The 27,204-nt window shown below is 33.7% G+C and overlaps 4 protein-coding genes and 1 non-coding gene across 6 annotated transcripts; 1 reads left to right on the top strand and 4 right to left on the bottom strand.

Moving 5' to 3' along the window:
- Window positions 1-2,945: 2,945 nt before the first annotated feature.
- On the bottom strand, window positions 2,946-10,654 carry LOC116120663 (poly [ADP-ribose] polymerase 1). Its single transcript, XM_031406637.1, is given in 21 exon segments — window positions 2,946-3,055; window positions 3,345-3,527; window positions 3,976-4,022; window positions 4,025-4,112; window positions 4,275-4,357; window positions 4,464-4,572; window positions 4,683-4,874; window positions 5,929-6,089; window positions 6,205-6,281; window positions 6,372-6,484; window positions 6,640-6,877; window positions 7,185-7,436; window positions 7,521-7,584; window positions 7,696-7,756; window positions 7,890-8,054; window positions 8,127-8,322; window positions 8,700-9,036; window positions 9,138-9,324; window positions 9,636-9,819; window positions 9,906-9,955; window positions 10,434-10,654. Coding segments are annotated over 21 exon segments (2,979 nt in total). The 5' UTR covers window positions 10,578-10,654; the 3' UTR covers window positions 2,946-3,007.
- Window positions 10,655-14,034: 3,380 nt separating this feature from the next.
- On the bottom strand, window positions 14,035-16,644 carry LOC116120648 (deoxyhypusine hydroxylase). The gene is made up of 7 exons (XM_031406613.1): window positions 16,339-16,644; window positions 16,118-16,251; window positions 15,787-16,022; window positions 15,561-15,699; window positions 15,148-15,274; window positions 14,383-14,501; window positions 14,035-14,291 (listed from the first exon to the last, which is right to left on the bottom strand). Exons 1-7 carry the CDS (start codon window positions 16,505-16,507, stop codon window positions 14,256-14,258), a joined length of 960 nt encoding a protein of 319 aa, XP_031262473.1. The 5' UTR covers window positions 16,508-16,644; the 3' UTR covers window positions 14,035-14,255.
- An 822-nt stretch (window positions 16,645-17,466) lies between these two features.
- Window positions 17,467-20,263, top strand: LOC116120645 (bet1-like SNARE 1-1). 2 transcript variants are annotated; one of them, XM_031406609.1, is made up of 6 exons: window positions 17,467-17,608; window positions 17,823-17,908; window positions 19,001-19,148; window positions 19,709-19,765; window positions 19,853-19,912; window positions 20,023-20,263. In XM_031406609.1, exons 2-6 carry the CDS (start codon window positions 17,895-17,897, stop codon window positions 20,110-20,112), a joined length of 369 nt encoding a protein of 122 aa, XP_031262469.1. In that variant the 5' UTR covers window positions 17,467-17,608; window positions 17,823-17,894; the 3' UTR covers window positions 20,113-20,263. The 2 variants fall into 2 exon arrangements, with proteins under 2 accessions (XP_031262469.1, XP_031262470.1); XM_031406610.1 differs by having other exon boundaries at window positions 17,477-17,575.
- Window positions 20,264-20,844: 581 nt separating this feature from the next.
- On the bottom strand, window positions 20,845-20,915 carry TRNAG-GCC. Its single transcript has one exon. It is a non-coding gene; the product is annotated as a tRNA-Gly (tRNA).
- A 3,962-nt stretch (window positions 20,916-24,877) lies between these two features.
- On the bottom strand, window positions 24,878-26,122 carry LOC116120680 (transcriptional regulator SUPERMAN-like). The gene has a single exon (XM_031406653.1). The coding sequence runs from the start codon at window positions 25,946-25,948 to the stop codon at window positions 25,403-25,405; it is 546 nt and encodes a 181-aa protein (XP_031262513.1). The 5' UTR covers window positions 25,949-26,122; the 3' UTR covers window positions 24,878-25,402.
- Window positions 26,123-27,204: the final 1,082 nt, after the last annotated feature.

Raw genomic sequence — 27,204 nt, 5'->3', positions numbered from 1 at the left:
GAAATAACTAATTTTCATCAGGGGAATAATTATATTAATTTATCTGCCATGACACTGACACCATGTCCGTTACTTTAGAGGTTAGAAGCCTGATGAAGCAAAGGAGATACTCAACTTAGCTAATTTTGGGTTTTGTGTCTTATATTGAGCTTGGGATCTGGGCCACTCGATGATGATGGTGACATTGAAATAGACAAATAAACAGTGGTTGTGGTTCTAAGTCTTAATTCTAACTGTGCCGGGTCTTTTCTTGAATACCAGTAATGTTGGTGCATTGATTTGTGTTGCCCTCGTGTGGATTGCGTCAATTTTTCAGATGAGACAAAAGCCAACTCAAGTGTAGCAATGGCAAAAGGCTATTATGAAGTGAGGCCCTCGTTGCCCACTCCACCCCCCCGCCTACCTACTACAATCAAAACACAGACTTCTGCTGTTGGGGGTTTAGGGATAGATTACACATGAAAGCTTTTCAGGGATTAGCTATAAAAGTCTTCTCTCGCGATTTTTGTGTTGGGATGCCTAATGCCGACCCTTAAAACCTCTTTTGTCACTTATTATAATTATGTATGTGGTGGGGAAGTTTATTTGGAAACCATTCAAATTCAATTATCTTTAGAACCTTGAACTTAGCCTATACTAAACTCAGTCTTGAATAGAAGAATGATTGATAACAGAGAAAATGCAACTCAAAGAAGAGAATTAGAAGTATTAATTATGATGTTTGCATCAGCACACGTGAAAGATGTTGAAGCTAAGAAGAAACAGAGAAGCCACGTATCTTCAAAAAAGAAGCTTCAAGTGTAATGCATCTGATTTCATCATGTTAAAAAGGCGAAAGGGTAGGGTAAACAGCATGAGTGGGGATCGTCATCTTTAACAAAGGAAAATGGCTGTTTTTGCACCAAAAAGCACGTTCCCATGTCATACTCATATGCTCTACTTCTTCATCATATAACTCCAATTCTCTGCCAAAAACTCCAAGTTTCCATGACATAACCTCCATTTATTTTCAAGTCAATATACACCATCATCCATGCACATGGCACACATGCAGCCTGCCCACAAGATTTTTCATTTTTCTACATCAGAATTAAAGTTTTTACCCACCACGCCGGCATCATTATCTCACTGGCATAACTTTTGGGGTGCATTAATTTTATAAAGGTAAATTATGTCTCCACAGTTGAAGTTTGAATAAAACATGTCTCATTGGTAGTCAGATATTTAAATGCACTAGTTACCACATACACATGTATTCAAATCTGCAAGTACTACTAGGTTGATAATAACACACCAGCCCTCCAATCGTATCGTATGTTATGTTGATTTAATTGTAAAAGCAAGCTTATTCCTATCATGGAGTACATTTGATCATTGCCCTAAATTGAATATGCTACCAACTTATCCTAATATGTTAGTTTACATATTGTTATTTTTTCTCTCATTTGTTTTATTTTGCATTTTTTTCTTCACTGTATGGACTATTATGTATTCAATTGTGCTTATATCTATTCCAATGTATCATTACACGTTTTCTCATTGATTGCACAAGTCATTCTCTCTTCAACTCAACTACGGTGGTCTACATTCTAGAAAAAATATCCTTCGTGGTAATGCCCCAAACTTCCACACATTACTATTTCTTCTTATCATTACAAAGTTCAAACAAATAAAGGTAAATCCCTCACCCACACTGTTGGAGCAATAGCAAACTTGGTTCAATTCGACTTAACACTAAAGATTAAAATTAGTATAAAACTGTAATTAATTTGAAAACCCTATAAAAGCTTAGCCAACTGATTACATGATCAGTATGGGCAGCTGTAGCTGTAAGACGGAAATAAGTTCTAACAGAGTATGAGTGTGTAAAAGTAGAACTGTATTAACAAGGTTAAGGACCTTCATATTAGAGGAGCAGAAGTAAGCCAACTGATTAAACAAGAGGGCACTCTCTTCAAAGTTCAAACACAAAAAAGAACATTTACTCCATTGCAACACTATTTACATAATATTCAAAACTAGAGGTTGGAAATATCCTAAGCCAACCCCAAAACTGAGATCTTATCAACACATACTGCATCAATACACATTAAATCCTCAAAAACTTACTGTCATAACCCTTTCCCATAATGTAGTTAAACATCATTTACTGTTCTCATCTCTTGTGATGGAACCTCACCTTCAATAAGAACTGCATCTTAACCTGTCAAATACATAAACAAAGAATAAATAAACGGTTGATCACTTTTGAAAATTGATTATGTGACCGGGTAACAACCCAAAAATAACTTGGATGANTTTGCATTTTTTTTCTTCAATGTATGGACTATTATGTATTCAATTGTGCTTATATCTATTCCAATGTATCATTACACGTTTTCTCATTGATTGCACAAGTCATTCTCTCTTCAACTCAACTACGGTGGTCTAAATTCTAGAAAAAATATCCTTCGTGGTAATGCCCCTAACTTCCACACATTACTATTTCTTCTTATCATTACCAAGTTCAAACAAATAAAGGTAAATCCCTCACCCACACTGTTGGAGCAATAGCAAACTTGGTTCAATTCGACTTAACACTAAAGATTAAAATTAGTATAAAACTGTAATTAATTTGAAAACCCTATAAAAGCTTAGCCAACTGATTACATGATCAGTATGGGCAGCTGTAGCTGTAAGACGGAAATAAGTTCTAACAGAGTATGAGTGTGTAAAAGTAGAACTGTATTAACAAGGTTAAGGACCTTCATATTAGAGGAGCAGAAGTAAGCCAACTGATTAAACAAGAGGGCACTCTCTTCAAAGTTCAAACCCAAAAAAGAACATTTACTCCATTGCAGCACTATTTACATAATATTCAAAACTAGAGGTTGGAAATATCCTAAGCCAACCCCAAAACTGAGATCTTATCAACACATACTGCATCAATACACATTAAATCCTCGAAAACTTACTGTCATAAGTCATAACCCTTTCCCATAATGTAGTTAAACATCATTTACTGTTCTCATCTCTTGTGATGGAACCTCACCTTCAATAAGAACTGCATCTTAACCTGTCAAATACATAAACAAAAAATAAATAAACGGTTGATCACTTTTGAAAATTGATTATGTGACCGGGTAACAACCCAAAAATAACTTGGACGATGCACGGTAAGAATATCTGCTAATGCCCACTGCAGCAGAAAAAAATATCCTTCCATATTTTACTGTTAGTACTACTTATACATGACTATTTAATTATATTTAATAATAGACAAATCAAAAGACTAAATAGCAAAATTTTACCATACTAAAGTTATAAGAAATAAAATGAGAAGAAAAATTGAAACTTGAACTTACTTGAGCTGTATTATAAACAATATACTCATTGTACATAAGCTCAGAGGCCTTGATTCTGGATGGAACTGGTTTGCCACAAGGAACAGTTACATCATCTCTCCACTTCACATATTCCGATTCCTGCGGTACTTTCTTCCCTAGTCCTTTGGTACAGTGCTTTCCTTCAGGAGGTTTATCCATATACTGAATCACAGAGCAGAAAGAAATTACTATGAAGAAGAGCTGGTATGGAAACATAAGCATTGCGAAATTATTTCTCTCACACGCTACACATCATACTGGGCCAAACTTCTGATTAAATAAAATGTGTTCATTATAATACAGAATAACACACAAAATGATATAGTTGCATACATAAGTTATAATTGTTATAGGAACACAATAAATGAGTGCACAAACAATGTTATCAAGCACAAGCTAAATTAACAGACCATTTGGAAATACCCATGTGGATATAACATGAAACCGGTAAGACTGTGAGCACTAAAACTCCTAATTGAAAGTAAATATCTCAATAGACAAATGTGACACAATAAAAAAATTTAAAAAAAAAAAAAAAAAACACACACACAACCACCCAATAGACTCCACATAACAATGCAGGGAAACATTAAGAATTAGGATAACTCACTTCTGCCTTCTTGAGTGTGTGGACCTCTCCCAAAGCTACTTCACTAGAAGCATTAGGCCCACAGGATTTTTCTTATCAGTGTAGCAATACTGAGCACTTTTACTGACCAGGTCAGCAAAGTATATCCCCTTGCCAAACTATTTTGAAAGATTATTCAAAAGTTAGTCTTGCAGTATGGTCGGTAGATAAACCAGATTCAGATGTGCAGATACACCTGAACACAAAAACACACACACAAACACGTGCACATGAACACACACACACACACACACACACAAACAGTGGGAGAGTGAGAAAACCATATAGCCAGTTGCTGGTGCTTCAGGAGGCGCTATTCTCAGTCCTTGGCTAAGTATTCCCACAAAATTAGTCAACCGAGAACCTGCAGAGTGGGAAAATTTTACAGCAGACAAAGTAGAATATAACACATCACACTTAACTGCAGAAGTGTTTTCTCTTTAATTTTCTGTAAATTAATTGCAACTTACCATGCCAGAGGAGCATTCTATTGTTAAGCTTTTGTCGATAAGGAGAAAACTTATCAAATTCTCCTTCCCTTTCAAGTGAAAAAACGTCTTCAAGTTCAAGAGACCAATCCTGAGGATATCATAAAAGTCCAGAATGTCATATATGTAAACCAACCAACAAAAAGTCATCACCAGCAAAGTAAGTTCTCAGGGTTCAAGATAATCTAAGACTAAACCCACCGTATGTGTAGGAGCATGAGTTGTAAGAAGATACTTCTCAATCAACTGATAATCTTCACCATCATGAGGAAGAGGAGCAATATCACAACAAAGCTTCTGATATTTCTCATCAAGGGAGTCATCACTATCAACATCAAAACCTACTAATCTTGAAGCTATTTCAATGTCCTGGAGAGCTTCCAGCATTTTCACCTACCATAGAAGCACAAACAAAATATTGTTGGTCAAAGAAAAAACTGCATGAGGCAGAAGAAGTAGAGATCTGCATAGTTCAGTTACGGCCTAATATAAATCCCATAGTATGACAGAAAAAGTATCCAAGTATATATAATCCAAAATCCTGACCTCTGTACACAGTGTCATAGAACAGCAAAATTAATCTCTAACAAGTTCCCATTTGTGGCTACAAAGTTTGACATAAGAACCAGAAGGCATGGCTATTACTTTCAGACTTTATTTTGTGCTCTCAAGTATATTCTTGGGCAATATAGACATCTCACTTTGTGCACAAACCTTTTATTGTTTCTAGAATATGACTTAATGAACCTTTCCTTTATTGTTTAAAACAAGCAACTCTTGAGCTTGTCCAATACAATGCTTAATTTGGGAGTTCAAAAATCACAAGCACATATAGTTGAGTTGTCAATCTTTAGAATATTAATGCTACAATCACATGACAAACGGATGCAGCAGCCAGTTAACAGAAGTTCTATTGACTAGCAAAGTCGTAAAAACTGGAAACCAAAACAAAAACCATACAACTTGGATAATATGACGTCAAGTTCCCAAAGGCATCCTTGGAAAGCAGCCAAAAACAATTCAACTTCAGTAATTTTCATATCAGTCAGAAAGAAATCAGTATCAATCCCCTTAGCAGGAAATGCTTATGAAAGATAAAGAGATTGATAAATTTTCAGATTCTAAAGAAATTTTTTTGCAAAAGTCATTTATAGAACTTCCAGAGAAAAGAGGTTTAGACAAGCTTACAACCCAACTTTCTAGAATGCGCCCCGTGCAGAAATTGTTTATGACAGATGAAGAAATTGATAAATTTTCAGATCCTAAAGAAATTTCTTTGTAAAACAGTAATTTAAAGGACTGCCAGCGAAGTGATTTAGGCAATATCTAATTCAATCAGTTCTAATTGGCTTACAACCCAATTTTCTCTTATGAGCCTCCTTAATGCAACTGCTATCACCTCATTGCAAATATATCAAAAAAGTATCCAAGAGTAGCAAATCAGTACCTTTGACTTAAAATCATCTTCATGCCGTATAACATGTGGATGAATAGAAGGGATCACAGTAAAGAATCTATTGCTGGCATCAACTATCAGGCTTTCTTTGACAGAAGGATCAAATGCATTGTTATTTAGTAAATTTTGAATCTCCGTTAATGCCTCAAAACCTGGAAAAAGAGAAAACATACAAGGCATCAGTAAACAGGCCACCAAATTCTATTTAGTTAATGCAATAAATTAATTTTAAAAACTCAAATAAATGTAATTTTTACAGGTAAATACCCTTTTGGATATTATTTTTGCTCAGTTTCCCCAGTGGCATTTCTGACATGTTAATCTCAAACTCCAACATAGCAGCTCTGCAAAACTTAAAATTTGCTCTTTGAGAAATATAAATTATATAAAAGAATACAAAATAAGAAACCAGACGTCAAAAAAATTTTTTTGACCTATATGTTTCGACATTAAAGAGCATCTTCATTAACTCTACTAAAGGAGGTGCAAGTTTGCTGTCAGCATCAGTCTGTTTCCTCTTTGACACCTGTTTGTTAACTCCATAATCCTGCAAATATAAGAAATTCATAATGAAAATAAGAAACTAGCAACAAGCACCTAAACCAGGAGCAGTCGCATCTGGGGATGTGCTTTTTCTTTTGTGTGTGTGAAGAGGAGAAGGGGGGGTGGTTAGGGAGAGAGAGAGAGAGAGTTATGCAATACAATATCCAATGGGAAGAATCTGCCAGGTTTCTTCTCGAAGTTTTGTTTTTGTTCCCACGCTTCCCATGGATTCCCAGTCTTCTCAAGAAACAAACGTTTGAAATCACAGATTGCATCTGATTTTGAAAACTCTTCCAGTTTGCTCCCACCAATCTTCTCATTTCCCACTCGGCCCCATTTACGAAACACATAACAGTCCGACCCTCTATCATCTTGGATAATTTGCAGGATATAGTAACTTGACATATCAATCAGATACAAGTCAGCATTCATTCAAAAGGAAACTTAAGAGGAAAAAGACAGCAATATAGGAATTTAAAAAGGCAAAGCAGCACAAATCCAGTGCACTCTGGCATTAAATATATGCCTTAAGCCAAAGACAAGATAAAGATATATAGGGGAAAGCATTGTTCAGATCTAGAGCTTAGTTCTGAAAAGTAGAAGTTGTTGCAGTTCATAACTGAAATTTTTATGTGACATAATTTCAAGTAAAAGAACAAAAATACTATAAAACCAAGAAGATAGATGGGATAAAATTGGCCCACCTGTTAACACCAGTAGATAAATCAGACATGTTCAAAGTTGTGTTATAGACACTTTTCCCATCCTCAAGAATGTGACCCGTATCCTGCAGACCTGAAGCTTCATGCACAGCACTTCGACCTTTTACTTTGATTGTGACCATACTAGAACTCTCGCCAATGGCTTCAACTTTGTAAAGATCAAACGAAAGCTTCTTTTGTTTTTTAAAACATTCAACCAAGTAATCCTCCCTAACAATTGGTATTTTCATCCTCCTGCCAGCGAAATCATTCCCAGTCAGACTTAAATAAACTAAAGAAAAAATATACTAAAGCAAGAACTACAAAAAGAAGTTTTACCTTGCCTTCCTCATCTCAGCATCTTGATCCTCCAGCTCTCCACCCACAATTAAGCAATTAGTATCTGCAATATGCCTTTTTAAGTAACAACTAACAACATGTCTATATCTACAGCAACAAACTATATATGAAGAGGGACAAGTTTGATTCAAAATCCAAGGTAACAGGAACAAACCTTTCTTAATCTTTGCATGAACCTGTCCACCAGCTTCCTCAATTTTTCTCTTCCATTCTTCCTGCAGAGAAACCCCTCCATGAATTGAACTCAAACCATAAATTTTATCATGTGATATTCTGAAACCATAGTAATCAGATACTTTCAACTAAAATTTAATCATTGACATATAAAAAAGGATAAAAAGACCAGACCGTGGATTCCTTAGGTAATCTAGAAATAGAAACTTTAAGATCCCCCAAAGTTTCACCCTTAAAAGGCTGAGATGTGGCATTAGTAGCTTGGCTTGCAGAAGGATTGTTTGATGTCGGAGGAGGCAGGACTCGGACAGGTTTTTTACTCTTTTGTGTTTTAAACCACTGCAACCAACATGGTAAACTGAAGTCAAAGTTTGCTTAGATTAAAATCTCACGTAAATCTAAGTTGAATACCTTGCTAAGATATTCATTATCTGTCCCTTCTGGTACTTTCCACTTCCCTTTAAAACGTTCTGGTTCACAAGTAGAGTAAGAACACTTGCTCCATGCAGACTGGTAGCCATTGCACCGATACATGCCTCCAGAATAACGAAGAGAACTTGAACAAAGTGGGCAGTGACCAAGTGCTCCAAACATCATCCCATCAGCACTAAACAAGAATCATAATAATACAAACTTTGTCAACTTTCAAATTTTAAGTTTTAGATATCAATGCTGGCGTTGTAGTGCTGTATAACAACTAATGACTGGTTAGCCAATCAATTTTCCACTCTTAGATAATACATATAGGGCTAAAATCAAACGGAGCTGCTCGTGTCATAATTTGTGTAAAATCAAGAGGCGTATGTGTGTATGTAACAGTGCCTAACTCACTACAGTTATAGCAACCATAGAAAAATCCACTTGATCATAAAAATTAAAGAAACATTGACAAGAAAGCTCATACCAGATGATAGATTAAAATGGGAATTCAACAAAAGGACTTCTGAAAGTACATGCCAATAAAATGCAGCACCAAGAAATTACCAACGGTCACGCAAATCAAGTTCAGATCCTGTGGATTCTTGATCATTGATGTCAAGCATGTCCTTTAGCTCCTTTGTAGTCACATGTTTCTTAAGATCATCTTTTAGAGCCCACAGTTCTTTACTCTGGACTTCCAGCTTACTTGTCAAATCAGACGTGTGTTCATCCAGCCTGTTGTTAGAATTCTTCATGGATGCAGCCTTGCCTGTTGACACATCTCCTTCAGCCTTAGCAACCTTTGACCTCTGATCAATACCAATATTTTTACGTTTTGTACCAGCTTTTGATGTTGATTGTTGGGGCATATCTTTATCCTGTTGTTCCTCAGCTTTTGTGCCTAAACAAACAAGTACAAAGATAAAGGGACAAAAACCAGTAAAACTATATATCAGGCGGCACTACAACATCATCAAAAAATATAACACATGAACTTCATACCACTCTTAGCAGTAGATGGAACCTTCTTAACCAGGGCACAAACAGCTGCCTGATCAGAAACTGATAGGCTTTCCCATCCAGACAGTTTTTCCAATTGGACAGATGGAGACACTTTCAATAAACAATTGGCATGATGCCATGCTAGACCTCTAGCCCCTTGACCATTGGGCTTGGAAGATACACGAACCTTACAACACAATAAAAGAAATCTTCAAGTAATTTTTGCATTACTCAAACATTAACGTGATATAAACAAACTATATCAATTACCCATTCTAATTGTTTGATAATATACATTTCCATGTGCTAATGCAAGTACAGAAACTAGAAAACATTTTGATTCCACAATCAACTTCTGCAAGATATAGCTAAGTTTATAGAATTGTTATCAAATTGCAAAATCCAAGATATGGACATCAATCCATCTACAGAATAATAATTTCCTTAAAATGGGATAGATGAATTATCATTTAATAAAAAAGAAAAAATAAAACCCACCTCTCCTTTCATAATTTTTTGGTTGCAGTCCTTGCAAGTAGCACGAGAGGTTTGTGAAACTTCAATACCATATTCGATAGTAGTGACAGCAGTCTTATTTGAAGGTCCACCACCCTCCACATATTTTCTAATTTTTTGCTGGTCTTCCCATCGAAGTGATTCTAACCCTTCAACATCGTCTAGGCTAAAAGCACAAATAAGAAACAAAAGTTATTCGAGGCATCTCTTGGGATTATATATTGGAAAATTATAGTAGTAAGGGATACTTACGATTTTATCTGATTTGCTTTCTTCAATACACAATTGGCATGGTTCCACATCTGCGAGTGAGGAAGATCAAAACATTCATCATACTCCACAAACAAAAGAATAAAGTAATACAAGAGCAAAGAAAAAAAAAAGTTCTTGCACAATGCCAACAGAAAATCCCATTTCACACAGATTAACTAAATGTAAATTAGATAAATAACTCAGCACGCAGACTTTTTTTTTTTTTTTTTTTGGCATAAAAACCAAAAATATATATATATATAAAAAAAAAAAAAAACTGATTTTTACTTCATATTAGGGCCAACTTCCTTCAGAGAAATATACAAAAATTCTTCATTCAACGACCAACAAAAACTTACTGGTTACTATGAATTAATAAACAAAACAAAATACCTAAAACCGAACATTGCAATAATGTAAAACTAGTGAACACGAATATAATAAGCAGTGAAAGCAAAGAAACACAAAATGCATGGAAGAAGAGGGAAATGTGAAAAGAAGGGCAAAATAGGGAAAAGAAGAATATACAGGCATGAAGCCGTCGAAATGGGAGGACTGGACCATTTTGCCAAGCCTAAAAGCCTCCTTCTCAATGTTGCTCTTGCAAGTTCTGCAAGAGGACCGCGCTGATTTTGCATACTCCACCTTCCAGGGCTTTGGCGGGTTCGCCATTATGAGTCTTCTCACTAAAACTCTGCGTTTATTGGCTGGTGGCTCGCGCGTTAGTACATATATAGGTGTGGGTTAAGGGATCCCCTATTTGAATCTTGATTATAATGGCTTCTCTTATACGCTTTGCCTCGCCCCTTCCCTTGATTCGATATTTACTGTCTTATTTTACTTCACTGGTTTAGGTTTTCACATCCACCTCTTGGATTATTATATGTAATTCATAAAATTATTTATTTTAAAAGTCTTTTTTTTTATAAATATAAATTTCAAGTCTTTATTATCGTAGTCACATTTTTTTAAGTCAATTTAAGTGTTGAAAAAATAGATATCAATTGTTAATTGATTGACAATGAAACAATTTGAGCTCATTGAAACAGGTTTTGAAACAAATATACGTGCAAAAAAAAAAAAAAATAAGAAATTGCTGCAAGAACGTGTGTGCCTTATGCATAAATATCAATACTAATATTACATTTACAAGGCAATAATATTACTTTTTCTCAAATTTATCATATATTTTTATATATCAAGTGATATGTTATTACATAGTCATTGAATTATAGATAAAACGGTAATGAATTGAATTGAATGATACAAACAATGTCTATCAAGTAACACGTTTTTGAGATGAAAATATAGGATAAAATTGGGAGAGTAATATTGATTTTTACAAAGACTATATAAATTCATTCATATAAAATACTAATGAGTAGCAAACTAGCATTTGTGAATTGTCATATCATTTAATGGACATTTATTAATTTGATTTTTAGTATAGAATCTTTAAATGTATAGATTATAAAATTATATGAATTTACTATTTAATTATTGATTATTCAATGTCGGTCAAGTTTAATTCCCCTGCCTGTTTTTCAATGACTCTTAGACAGTTATTAAGAAGTCTTAATTTTATATTTTTCAGTTTACTCTCTCACACCAATGCCATCGGCAATCGTGGTAGAGCTAAAAACAAACCGAAAAGTTCACGAAAACTCGTTGTTTGTTCAATTACTGTTCGATAATGTTCACGAAAAGTTTGATATTCATTCGATCGAGTTCGAAAGGGGTTATTCGTTCGATAATGTTCGCGAACATTATACGTTCGACTGATCCATCCGTTCGTGAACAATCCTTCGATTATGGTCGAAAAACATGTTATGCATTATTATATTTAATTTTTTATTTCATTTTATATTATGTTTAATTTAGGTGGATAAAAAAAAAATTTAATGGTAATCAATAATAAAATATTATGATACTTTTGTTTTCTTATATATATAATATGTTTAGATTTTTTTTTTCTAAATGTCATCAATAATTAAATATATAAGTATATATCATTTTAATTAAAAAGTAATAAATTATTATGTACATAGCATCACAATTTAATAATATAATAGATTGTATAATCAAGTGATATATAATATAGTAAATCCAATAACATAATAACTTCGTTTTTTCCAAATAATCAATAATTAAATATTATAAGATAGCATTTCAATTATAAAATAATAAATATAACATGGTAAAATGATAACTATAACATATTATTAATCAAATGATGTATAGTATAACAAATTTAATAATATAATAGTTTAATTAAACCTAAATTAATCACACATTTGTATTGATCATATATTACAATAAACCTTCATATCTCTATGAATTTATAGGTATTGATACAAAATATATATGTAGATAATAATAATAATATTATATATATATATATATATATTGATCATATATTACAATAGACTTTCATTCCACTATAAATTTATGGGTGTTGATACAAAATATATATATAAACATTTAAAATATTTATGATAATTTATGTAAAGATAATAAATATATGATAACTTATAATTTTGATAATTTTATAACATATGTAACCTATGATTAATATATGTATGATAATAATTTTGTATATACACAATTACATATTATATATAACAAATTAATCACACATATATATTGATAATTTATTATAATAAACCATCATTTCACTATGAATTTATGGGTGTTGATACAAAATATATATGTAAACATTTAAAATATTTATGATAATTTATGTAATGATAATAAATATATGATAACCTATAATTTTGGTAATTTCATAACATATTAAACATATTTAATTTATAATTAATATATGTATAATAATAATTTTGTACATACACAAAATTATATATATATATGTTTTGAAAATCCAAAGTTCACCACATTTTCTCGGCCCAAATTTTAAAAATCCAAAGTCCAAACCCATAATTTGTTTTGAACAATTTATTGCTTTATTGAATTTATTTTGAAGTTTTATTATTTATAATGGTTAGTTATTTTAATTTCCTGAGTTTTTATTGATTTATTTAAAATATAAATATAGATAGAGAGCTGGTTTATTTTTAAATATTGAATTAAATGGGTATGAATTATAAATTATTGTATAGTTGTTTTTTATAGCATGAATTGGAAAGTTGGTGTATATTTTTTATTCGAACAGGTATTTACAAATTATCGAACGAGTTATTCGAACAGATATTTACAAGTTAGTCAAACGAACATGAATGAGCTTTTTGTTAATCTAACAAACATGAACACACATCCTGTATTCGTTCGAGTTCAAACACGAACAATCGAACATATTTATCAAACGATTTTCGAACGGACATGTTCGTTCATGTTCAATTCGATTGCAGGCCTAACTCGTGGTAATGAAGGTACAATCGTGCTATATGAAATCTTGAATCTTGCCCGCCTGAGCTGAGCTTGTTAAGCAATTTAGTTAGGTGAATGAAACAGCTGAAAGATGCTTAAAAAAAAAAAAAAAAAAAAAAAAAAATCAAGTTGAGCAGCCGAAACTTCAATTCTTCAAGTTGTCCAAAGCACAACAACATATTTAACAATTCTCGTGCTCAAGAAATGTCCAAATCAAGGGAGGGCGGGTTTTATCTACTCAACAAAAGTCTTCATTCTACTATAATATTAGGTCTGCAAACTCTCCAACTCTAGGGAGCATTAATATTCTACAACATCAATTCTGACAAGATAGGCAAGGTAAATGCTACAAAGAGGCTGATCAATATGCTGGTGAGTATTTTACTCGTCAGGATTTATTTACAGCGAAAAACTTAATATACGCTCCTTCGTCAACTGGTCTAGTGAAAAGGTTTGGGAGAGAGATGTTAACACACTGGAAATTCATATCGAATTCATCTCTTCAAACTTCTTGTTGGTTCTTGAACAGGATAACTGAAGCAAATTTAGACATTCATCTTCCTTTGCAGGTCTGAGTTTAGAAATAGGAAATGATAATAATATGGTCAAACATGAGCTGGAAAAATATTTATAAAATAACGAAAAACAGAAGGTATAAACAGGCAATAATCAGGATAAAAGAAAAATATCAGTATCTTCCAAAATTATAATTGCATACAAAAAGTCAAGGAGTAATACATAAACCTGAAGAAGATAATTATTTTTTTCGATTTAAGATGACCACCATAATCCTCTTTTGCCTCCAGTAAACTTATCCGTTTGAGGCATAAATTACTGGAACAAAATTGTAAGAAACCAAGTGTTCAAGTATACTTCTACAATCCATCTCTCGCAATTTCATGATTATACATTATCAAATATATTTTTCTTTCATTTAATTTCTATATTCAATAAATGCCACATAGATCACACTTGCATTACAGGAGCCTGCATGAAGAGGTACTGCAGAAAAATATAATAATAAGTCATTAATCTGAAGATATGTTTTTTATTCAATGAATGTGAATTTTAAATTTGGATCTCAAGACCATACCTCGAATGACTTTCCCAATCGTTCATATTCCAACATGCTCAGAGCAACTTCACAGCTCTGTGAAACAATAGGTTCAGGATCCCTGGCAAACTCCTCCAGAAGTGCTACACTGTGGTCATCTATAAGAGTGCCCCATATGAAAATTTAATTAGATAACGAAACAAGGAAACAGCTAATGTTCAATAAGAAGCACAAGTTTTTAAAGCATGTGCGCATAAAAAACTGACCCCAAGAAAAGAGAAAGGTTCAGTGAAGGAGAATGTAATATTACTAGGAAGGACAATTTATTAAAGACACAAAAATTTTACATCTGCTACTACAAGTTTCATTCAACATAAAAAGTGTCGTGAAAATAATGTAAGAAAACTGTAATTCATATTACGCATGCAGTAAGATAGTTATTAATATAAGTTGTCACAGTTGGGTTATATAATCTCAATAATGACCTCTGATTTACTTCAAATATCAATATGTTATTTTCCTAGAACAGAGTACCACTGAGTATCCTGCTCGATTGGACATCAAACTTCAGTCTAATAGTTATAAGCATGTGATGTCAATCATCGTAACCAGACATCTCATCAAACTAAATGACAATCAAGTATTTGCCTTGATAATATTTGATGTCAAGGGCCATGGAACTTTTGCTGAATAGAACACTAGTACTAACTGTATCTTCCACACAACCAACAATTCGTCTGATCATCAAGTTCTAAGAAGGCATCAGGCACTCAGCCAAAAAAAAAAATTGCAAAGTAATAATACCTGCAATGGAACCAAGAGCTTCAGCAGCTTCATGTCTGACCATGGGATGCTCATTTGCATCCCCAAGTATATTGCTAAGTGCAGCCGAAGCAGCCTTGTTTTGCAATTGGCCCAAAACATAAGCAACCTGCATGTCACCACAAACATGAACATCTAAAGATCAGAAAATTTAGAGGAAGGAACCACATCAAGCAAGGCATGTTTCAAATTAACACTCTCTAGTTAACCTTCACCAAAAGGTCCTTTGTTAATAAAATAATTCCAGCCAAATTCCTAAAGATTGCTACACCAATAAATCTTCATCCACATTCAATGAATGAGTAGATATCAATAATTACAATTTGACATCCGCCCACAGGAACCCTGGCACTGGCTCAAAGTAGCATATAATGATTAGATTAAACTTGACAAACCTCATGCTTCAGCAGGGCACTTTTGGCGCCCAAAGAATCAACTATAGCAGAAACAGCTTCATCTCCACCATTGTTGCGAAGAGCAAAAAGTGCTGCATATCGTTCATACATGCCTTTTGCTTCATCCAGAAGAACTTCTCTTAACACCAAATAACATCAGTCAGCAAATTAACCATTAAACAAGGTTTTCAAAATGAATCTATCAATTTCTTAAGACAAAACAGACCTTAACTCATCAACAGAAGAACATGATGAAGTTGGTGCAGCCGGGTCAACAGACATGAAAGGAGATTTTTCTACCACAGATGATTCATTGTCATCACCGGACGTCTTTAATTCCTCAATTCGCTTAAGTGCCAGTTCACATGTCTCTCGAACCTCCTCAGCTGGATCTAAAACTAAACTATTCTTCAACATAGGAATATTGCCATCTAAACCAATTGCACCCAGCGCTTCCGCTGCCTATTATTAACAATATAAATAATATAAACAACTAATGTAACAAAAAAAAAAAAAAAACAAAAAACAAAGTATTCAAAAGAAAGATAGCAACTTGCCTCATGACGAACGATTGGATGCAAAGAAAAATCATTCAAAACTGCTTCCAAAGCAGGGATAGCTTCAATATCTTGCATTTGACCCAGCGCAAATGCAGCCTCATGCGCCAACAAATTTGAAGAATCCTTTGTAGCTGCAACCCGGCGGAAAAGAACACAGCTTAGCGAGTGAACGAAAATCAACCGAGGAAAAAAAAAAAAAGTTAAGAGAGTGAACGAACCACTTATAAGGGCATTGCGAGGGCCGGGACCTTTGAGGTTGCGAAGAGAGAAAAGTGCTCGGAACCGCTCCGATATTGGTTGCGTCGGGTCAAGCAACCGTTCGCAAAGGAACTTCTCCATGTCGGGTGAGGATTCGAATGGCTTGGTCATGTTGTCCAATGAACCCATTGACGAGCTTGCGGTGCAAGGATGGTAGTATACGGGTCAATAATAAACCCCGACTACCCGTATCACTATCAGCTTAGGGTTGACGACAGAATCGGATTCCCGATTTCTGAAGGGTAGTTCTCGCGAGCAGAATTTAAACTCTAATGTTCTAGTTAGTTTCCAGCACCCCTTTATTTAGACATAATGTCAAAAATGACCTCATTATTTTATGGATTAACAAATTGAAATGAAAAAAAAAAAAATTGAAATGAAAATATAAACATGACATCAATAATCAATCTAATTTTATATGAATGAGCTAAAATAAGACTATTAGCGAATCAATTACAATTAGAAAAGCATACTAACATTTCTATTTTACGTATAACTAGCAAAGAGTTTATAGATTTAGCATTAATATTAGAGTTATATTATTTAATATATATATCCTTAAATTTATATCTCGTGTAAAATTTTATATAGATGATAAAATAATATAATGAATAATCATGTTACATTAGTTGGGACTAAAAGTGAGTTACAAACTTTATATTAAAGTTAATGCGGTAAATTTCAAACAATGCTTTAAATTCATATTTAAAGTTACATATCATTTAATGTGATAACAACTTATTATTTACACATCAATGAGGAATAAGATAACATAGGAGTTATATGTGAATTTTGGAGAAGTGATTGGAATTGAGTAACATTGCTTATTTCTTAACTAACACAAGCTGCTTCAATTGAGTGAAAAACATTCTGACGTGGCTAAGTGGTTCAGTTCTTATCCGGTAGTCCAAAATTTCAAAAATCAAGAAATAGACGATGAAGATGACATTATACGTAGACCCCACGAAAGGTGAAGTACATTCTATACCCCCAAACACGGTAGAGGTTAAGATTAAGATGTTGCAATGCATGTTTTACCTCCATTACTATTACATTACAATTCATACCTCTGCCTCGCTTTATATATATATATATATATATATATATAAGAAAAAAAAAAAAAAAACTCACCCATTTTCTCTCTTGAGCAGTTGAGGTTCTCTACTACCGCACGGGAATTTCACCTCCCCTCCAAGGGTAACGCCTCTTCACTCTCAATCTCTCTTCCAGGTTTAATTGTCTCCGCTCTCAGATCTGATTTTTTGGTTAAAAATCTTATATGGTTTCTATTACTGTAATTTTATTTACGAGATAAATTTAGATCCAAATTTTAAATGTTTCTCAACATTTTTCTGAATTATTTGGATTTCTTCATGCGTTAATATCTCTTCATTTGATTACTCGTGCGATTGTTTTTGTTTAATTTTTTGAATTTTTTTTATAGGAACACGCTTTAGAGCATTCAAAAGCGGAATCTAGAGGCAGAGAAGTGAGCAGATTCTTTGATCTTTGAGCCATGAATTCCAGAAGGTTAGTTAAATCAAAGTTCTATTACTTGCTTCCTTTCTTCTATGGATATCTGGTGTATCGGATTTATTTCTTGTTGATACTTACCGTCTACCGAGATCTGTTTGTTTCTTATGAGGTTTATACCTAAATCGTTAATTATGTTTTTGGTCGGATTTGGTCAGTTTCTTGCTACTCTTATGTTATGATGCTGTTTCACTCTGGAATGAGTATGTAGAGGTTGGTTGCTGCATTCTCGTTGGCAGTGTTACTTATGATAATATGAATGGTTGTTTCTTGATTTGAGCTATTTGGAAAATGAAGAAATTATAGTTCAAAAGAAGTTTACTCATCTATGAGAAGAAAGTAGAAGATAGGGAAATTCACAAGTTTTTGATGAACACACTCGAATCCTATCAAGCAACTCTGAATTAGGCAGAATTTTAACCACTTGTATACTGACTCTAATAATGCAATTGGTTCAAGCTTTCTACAAAAAATTTAAAAATCTCAAAAAGCACTTAAGCTTAAAACTATAAAGTGGCACAAAAACACTTAACTATTTGTGATGCACTTTTAATAGTGTAAAAAAGGGTCCAAACACACTATAGGATTCCTAAAACCATATGATTATATTTTTGTTGTTTTCTTAAACAGTTGAAATCAACTTACTATCTTGGGCATTGTATTCACATATATACCCTACAATGTACAATGTGGCCATCACTATCTTTATTTCCTCTTGATGGACCATTGTTAAATGATCATGAATTATATGTATTCTGTGGGTTCAGGTTATACTCTTGGTATACCTATACAGTTGTAGCCCATTGACGTTATGATATCATATAACTTTTAAGGTTAAAGATTACCCTCTCTGTATAAGACACTTTGTCATTGTCTGTCTTCAGATCTAGGTTGCAATTTTTCCTGGCTTGTGGCCTCAAATCTCGATAATTGCTTCTCACACCAACCATTTGTCATCCTCATCGAGTTAAAGTTGTTTTGTGCTTAGTCTGACCACATCTCATCTTGATGAAACTCCTTTTGTTTGTGATATATCTTCTGGCCATTTTGGTTTATTTCGATTTATCTATTTTTTTTTTCCTTTTGCAGGGATTACCGTAATAATAAAGTTTCACTTTTTGATGACATTGAGGAGGGTGGCATTAGAGCCTCTTCTTCTTACTCCCATGAAATTGATGAGCATGATAATGAAAGAGCTATGGAAGGATTGCAAGATAGAGTCATTCTTCTGAAGAGAGTAAGTTATATCTTGTCCACTAAACTTTGGTACAATTGTAAGACATACTCTCTATCAAGTCACAAAATTATAAGGTCTTCTTGGTGTTTTCACTTGATTCAGTTATGCTCCTTTTGACTGTTTCGAAGGTGGATGGGATAAAGAAAATGACAGAAGGTGAATGGAGGAATTAAATGAGTATTTAGAATTTTATAGGTATCTTGGTTGGAATAACATTTATATCTTTCCTGAATACCTGTTGTTTTCTTTGTTTTCCCAGCAACGGGAGCTTCTTCAAATTCTTCTTTTTCAGTAGATGAAAGCTGTTATGCTCCTAAAGTTTTCATATGAAGCATTACCCTTTTATTTGATGATGTCAGAATTACAATATTTGAGCCAGAGCTCCCTCAAAAGTTCATTTTTAGAAGAAGTTTAAGCATAGGGCTTGTTATTTGAAATTATGATACCCATCTCTGAAAAACAGGAAATTATATGTATATATGAACGAGATTTTGTACAGTATCTAGCTTTATAATCTTGAAATTTCCCAAGAGTTTCCTGATTATGTTTGTTCAAAACAGCTGTCGGGTGATATAAATGAGGAGGTGGAGACCCACAACCGCATGCTGGATCGAATGGTATGTATACTGCAGTTTATCTCTCTTTTGTATTTTGTTGCTTTGATATTTATTTATTTTTGTTTACATATGTGAATTGGGTTTCAGGGCAATGATATGGATTCATCAAGAGGAATCTTGTCAGGAACCATGGATAAGTTTAAAATGGTATGCAGACTATGTGACCTTCTTGTGCAAATGAAAACTGTGCTTTTGTTATCCTTTATTATTATCACATCCGATTACATAATTATGATTATCTTGATTTACTGTAACAGGTGTTCGAGACCAAATCAAGCAGGAGAATGTTTACCCTTGTTGCATCATTTCTGGTCATTTTCCTGATTGTATACTATCTCACTAGGTAAACAACTTATGATGTATTTGATGCAGCTGGCAGCTTTATGTTAGAACTGGGATGACCTTTTTACTGTAATCAATGTACCTGTTGCATGTAAGGAATTATGGTGTGGTTGTATAAAGAGATTTTATTCTATAAAACAGTTATTAAAATGGATAGAGGTTGTTTTGGGCTCCTGCATTATACCAACTTTATGAAGTGTGAAATAACCCCTTCTGTTCCCTGAGGTACTATCTACTCGTCTGTGGCTAACCCAGCCTGTGGAAGCTTTTGTTGAAGTAGCTGAACAGTACTGCTCTTTGAATGTCCAGTGAACCTTTAAACTAATCCAGTACTAACTTAAGGACCCCGCATTGTTTACTCACAACGATAGTATACTTCCTTTACGTATTTTCAACGGTTGGTTCAAGCAGAAAGTGTCAAAATATTAATTTGATATGCATGCAATTTAAACCGGAATGGACTTATAATGTTAGGGGTCAAGAATAAGAAATAGATAGTCTGGCTGGTGTTGCTGGTCCTGAGATAAATTTTCTCATATCTTCGCAAGAACATGAAGCATATTTGAAGTAGCATATTGGTTTAAATAATCAAACTTGGAAAACCCAAATTCAAAAATCTGTTTTCCGTTTATAGCTTTAGCCTAATCAAAATTGTCATTTGCCTTTTGATAAATAAAATGGTATCAAAATGGACAAATAAATTATAAAATGAAATTTAGGAAAAAAAAAAAAACAAATGCACCAGCCGGGAATCGAACCCGGGTCTGTACCGTGGCAGGGTACTATTCTACCACTAGACCACTGGTGCTTTTCGTTTTGTTTCAACTTCCATTATTTTAACTTTTAAGTCTAACTTTAAAATTTCTCAATATTAAAAAGAATTAATGAATAGATCTAACTTCTATTCACAAATTATTAGATTTTTTTGTATTAATAAATAATAATTTTGTTACAATAAACTAATCCTTGCAAAATGCAAATTTAACATACGCCTTAAAGCACATTTTAAGACCATTAAAAAAATAATAGATATTTTAATTTATTTATTGGAAAAAAATCATTTTTGGATGCATTGATATCATCTAAGTTTTGTTTCGCTGGTATTCTTGACACGTATTCTAAAATAAAATACATTAAAGACAGTCCAGTTTTTAACAATATATTTAATACACTTATTCACAATATTATTATTTTATAGAGTAAACGGCTTTTTCTCATCCAAATAATGGTCTAATAATACTTTTCCACCCATAGAACCAAATGTTATATTTCATTAATAATCTTCATTAAATACAGTTATATTTATTATGAAGACAAAAATATCTCCATCATTAATTATTGATTGATTGCAAGTGTGTGGTGGATGACAATCAGCAAGCAACCGGGTCGGGAGTATAGGGGTTTCTTAAAGGGGGACATTGGTTGTGCGATAGGTGATGACAAGAGGGATTTTCGATGAGTATTTCAACCAAAATTGAAGAAAATCGCAAAAAACTCTAAAGAGGGGGCAGCAGTGATCAAAGTTCGATTGGGGTGGGGGAGTGTGGGGCTTTTGAAGGGGAGAAGCTGGTGAGTTAGAGGTCGAGGAGGGAGGGATTATCACCATTGCATTTTGCCAGAATCCAACGAAGGACAGTCATGCGACGTGGATGTTGTGGTTGGCGAATGACGACTGCTGGCAGGGGAAAAAGGGTGGGGTTTTGTTGTTGGGGGTGGTGGAGAATGTTGTGGTGGTGGAGGGAGGGCTCCACAGGGCAGGATTCAGGCTGACAATGGCCTGAAAATGATGGCCGCGTGGTGGGTGTGTGTCACAGGAAATCAGCACTTAACCATTCTACCCTTTTCTATAACGGACTTTTGATCATTCTGCCCATATTTACAATGAAATTTACTAATAGAATTGTGTTTTGGATAGTAAAATAGTATTTTAAAAGTCCATAGATTAGAAAGTGTCATTAAACCATTATTTGGGTGGAGAAAAGTTGTTTACTCTTATTTTCTTACCCTTGAGAGATAAGTGAAATGTAAAATATTACACACATGAATTTTGAAAAATATTGTAGATCTCTTATATTATCATTTACCTCCTTATTAGAGGCATATAATACTTTAAAAAAATTGTAGATATGTTTCCTATTTCACTGTCTAAAGAACTATATATTGGATAAGGTTGTCAAAATTCAAAGAATTATGATTAACATGGAAATCGATGAAATTTTATTAAAGTAGCACAATTGTGTTCGACTGTGTAGTCGATAGACTCTATGTATAAAGTTTGGCATTCTCTCCTTGGAGACATCAGACATCCATCCATTTCCCATCACGACGTCGACAACAATATATTCGTGAAATTAAAGGATCTCTTCCTGTACCCGTGACACCTTCCCAGAAATTTCTCTTTTATGTATGATTCTTGGCTACCTACCCACCTATAACCTTCTTTCAACAATTATTTAATATTTTTTCAGGAGAGATGTTTGATAAACAAGTATTTTATTTATTTATTTTAATTCTACAAAATACTTCAACATGCAGTATATGTAACAAAATTGTTGATGAATGAATTCTGCCCCTTGAATTACTAGTGCAACTAAATATGATTAGGAAGTCGGCTCTTGAATTAATTTATAGTTACAAATGGAAAATTACGTGTCATAATAAATATACTAGTGTTTATGTTAATTGTGAAGGCCGGCCAGACCAGAGTATATCTAATTCATCTATATACTTGATTCAGAAGCAAGAGGTAGAGTCCATGGCTTTAAGTTTTGGTAAAGTTTAGTTATCATGCAAATAGATATCGCTGAATGATTAGGCTGCCCAAATTAATGCAAAACCTATTATGGAAATCACCTTCTTAATTGTCAACTCATGCATGATCATGTATGCATGCACTACTCTATATTACTAGCACTTCCTCATTCTGCATCTCACAAATCCCTCATCCCACATCCCACATCCAACAATACATGCATATGAATATACAGAAATGGTAAACTTTGTGTTCATCAAATCCAAAAACACAACAACACTTGTCTGAGACCTAATTGAGCTTCTCCACTTTTATAAGGCGATGATAGCTAGCTAGGAAACTGATGACTTTTAATTAGAACCAGATTGATGACGGAGAATTATGGATATGAAGCTCTTGTTTATTGTTAATATAACCCTTTCTAGCTACCTGGTTGGCTGAACTTACAGTACTAAATCTCTCAAAAGTATATTAATCTATAGATCAATTTTCTAAATTAACTAATAAATACATAGTTTCATCTCCTTGCTCCGGTTGTATATAGAGAGAGAGATTTTAATTGAAATAAAAGCAACCAAAACATTGAATTCTATTTCTACCGAGATTAATATTTTGAAACCTAATTAATTAACACTAACGTAGAGGCAAGAAAGAACCAAGCGGATTTAGAGCCATTCAGCATGCATATATATATATATATATCTATCTAACAACAAATCAATATAACCTTACCAGAAAATCCATTACATTAACTTTTGTTGAAAAGATCAAGCGATGCTGTGCATCTAAAATTACAGGCATGTCATCAGAAAATACAAGCCAGTGAGCCACAATGGATAAATCAAAATATTGAATGGGAAATATTTTAGCTACCAAGAATCTAGAGGTTTGTAATCATCTAATCTTCCATTTGAATTTTAATAAAGAGTAAGCATAAAGAACTTGTTGGAGTCTCACACCAACTAAGCACGCTCAAGCTTATTGGGTTATAAGGGGAGATAATCCTTCCATTCAACAAGACCTTATTAGATGAGAAATCAGACCCACCTCAAATTCTATCATGGTATCAGAGACAAATTCAATTGAGCTGAGCGCTTGACCAGCGGGTAAGAAGTTAGAGCCAGCAACTACCTCCATCAATAAGCATAACCCACCATATGGGCTTGACCGTGAGGGAAAGTGTTAGAGTCTTACACCGATTAGGCACACTCAACCCTATTGTGTTATAAGAGGGGGTAATCCTCCCATTCAACAAAGCTTTATTGGATGAGGAGTCAAGACCCACCTTAAATTCTATCAGAACTTAATTTCTTCTTGGTCTTATACTACTTAGAAATCTGATTTTCTTTTCATTCTTCTATTTATTAAACCTAGTTCAAGTAACTATATGTGCTCTTTTATTTCATGCGCCCGCAGTTTCTTTTTTCCCCTCAAATATAATACAGGATCCATGATTTGGGGTGAAAACATGACTCTAGTCATGCAATACATCAAGTGTAAAGTTTCCGATCCTAAGAGATTAACGACGAAAAAACATATTAACAATAAGACAATATTAATAAGGAATTCAAACCCAATTCATCGATATATTCGTAAGCCTTTTGCACGCGCACAGAGACACTACGGTAGTACTCTCTTTAGAGAAGTGTGAAATTTAATTACTAATGTATCTCAGCTCGTAATTAATGGTACATGATGTGATGGTTGAGCTGGATTAAACAACAAAATAAAGCTATCGGGATGCAAATGGTTTCAATTCATTTAATGTAAAGCTACTAGACACAATGTAACTAAGATTGTACGTGAAATTAATTACAAGCTTCATTACATGATTATTTATGGGGCAATCATGAATAATGGACAGGGGTATCCCGTGGATGGTGGTTAATCTTTTATCATAGCGTTTCCTCCCTTTTCTAAACAAGCAATTAATTAGGGCTACTAAGAAATCAAAACTGCGACATAAGTACTGCAAATTATGTTGTGGGTTATTTGAGCAATTCTCTATTCTATCAGCATGAAAGAGAAAATTCTGATTATCGGTATTGCTATCATATCGATCATAAGAGAATCGAACTTCATCAAACTTGAAATTATACAAAATTCTTCTTAGTCTAGTATGAACCAGATCAAAGTAGGGGAAAAAAGATACTAGCGAGTGCATAACAAAAGAAGAACATCAAACAAAACCCTAATGAAATAAGGCTTTAATGCGTACAATAGACGGAGGAAACAAAAGCTACCTTCAAAATCTGTAGCTGGTAGTTGATATAGAATCAGTTCCCATGTCTTCCTTCCGGGAAATCGCATCTGTGAAAGCATTCATCTTATCACTTCTCCTTCCATGTCCTCAACCAACTGAAATTGCATAAAGATTTGCTTAAACATACTTATTGAGGCGAAAAATATACGAACTTATTCACAATCTTGAATCTTTCCCACATAAGAAACATCGAATTTCTTAAGCAATTCACATCTGTACAAGATGACAAATACCACTACATATATATAACTCATAGATATTATATATATGTAATAAAATACTACGGATCATGACCAAGTCGAAGCTCCAAATCTAGTTCATCTTCTTCACTTGTGCCTACTCTCTTATCTTTCTCATCAGCTACATGGGAAGGGCCGACTCTCAAGCCGAGATTTCCTCGCGAAATATCATCTCCAAATGGATTCATATGTTGTGGATTTCTTCCATAAGAGTAGTCATTGCTATGATGCGTAGGGAGCGGTCTCTCAGCCCACGATGATGCCGGAAAAAATGTTTGATAGTGTACCTCAGGAGCCATAGCATAATGAGGTGGGTAGCTTTGGACAGTCGCATAGGATATAGAATTTGCATAACTCTCATGATCCGCTTTACCCGAAATTGAAGAAGGAAGTGACGTAGGCCTGTTCTTTGCTCTATCTTTTCTATGAATATTCATGTGCCCACCCAAGGCCTGAGCCGTAGTGAAACCTCTCTTGCAAAAGACACACTCGTAGGATCGGCCAGTGCCCATATCATCGTTTGCTTGCTCTGGTCGATCAGTTTCTTCGCTTGAGCTTTTTGAATCTTCTTGAGGGTTGGATTCCATGACACAAGACTTAAATTATAAATTTCACTCAAAACGTACGTTTCTTCTGGAGGAAGGAATTGAAAGAGAGAGAGGATGTTATAGCGATGAGAAAGAGATGAGAAGGATGCTTAGGTGAGACAAGTAGAGACAAATAAACGACATAGTCATTACCTATGTGAATTTTGAGAGAGAGAAGTCTTAGATGTTTGCTAAGAAAAGTACTTCTCTGTTAGCCGGCAGCAGTTATATATTTAGGATACAATTACAGTATTTTTAATATTTTCTTTGAATAATTTGTCTCCGTCCGTAATAGTGCTCTTGTTGCTTTCATCATCATCTAATGTTTTCCTTAACGCGCTCTTTCATTTGTCATTTATATATCTCTCATCTCATCTCATCTCTCTCTTCTGTCAATATCTCTACTTATAAACACGTACGTTAAGACATTTCTTAATACTATGGGTAAAACTTTTTTGAATTAGTTGAAATAAGGCTTTGATAAGACACAGTTATCACATCATTTATATATTATCTATGCCTGCCATTTGTATATCAATCTGGTGATGTGTATATTCATAAATTTTGAATTTTTTTTTTTTTTTACAGATAACTGATAAATATAACAGATTATAATTATATACTCCCAAATTTCCATAACCACATATCATGATGCATCTTAATTTTTTAGTGTGTATATATATAGTAAAACAGAATTAAAGTTCTTTGCTGATACTACATAAAGAACGTCCAATTTCCAACATTACTGAGAAATTTGCATGTTTTTAACCAAATGAATACAGGTATTAATTCATTGCTCATTAATCGACAACATCACATATTGATGTTAGAGCCAAATTAGTACTATTAAACCAAGTAAATGTGGAATATAATCAAAGAAATTCATTAAAAAGTACACACCCATGGCAGAAATATAAATTTGCAAGTACATAACCATGAATTGATGGTGCTAAGATTAGGCCCTGCTTATTAGATTGGGTAGGAAAGATGCAGGAACCTTCCTATGAGAAATCAAGAAACAGTGTATTTTTGTACTTTATACTTGTCTTTTAACTAAAAGCTATTCCTGCACCATGTTAACGGAAAACAACCGTCATCTTCCATCTAGTCATCACTCATCACAATCAAAATCACTTAATTTCATAAACTTTACTATTTACTGATATATATTGAATATATAATTATGTTAAATTAATTGAGAGTTTTGATTATGTGACCTATATATCAATTATATATAATAGAAAAAGCTATTATAT

Source organism: Pistacia vera, unplaced genomic scaffold (genome assembly GCF_008641045.1).
Source record: "Pistacia vera cultivar Batoury unplaced genomic scaffold, PisVer_v2 Contig940, whole genome shotgun sequence".
In the NCBI taxonomy this organism is placed as follows: domain Eukaryota; kingdom Viridiplantae; phylum Streptophyta; class Magnoliopsida; order Sapindales; family Anacardiaceae; genus Pistacia; species Pistacia vera.
The sequence above is the reverse complement of the archived record's forward strand: the minus strand, read 5'-3'. Positions and strand labels throughout refer to the sequence as shown.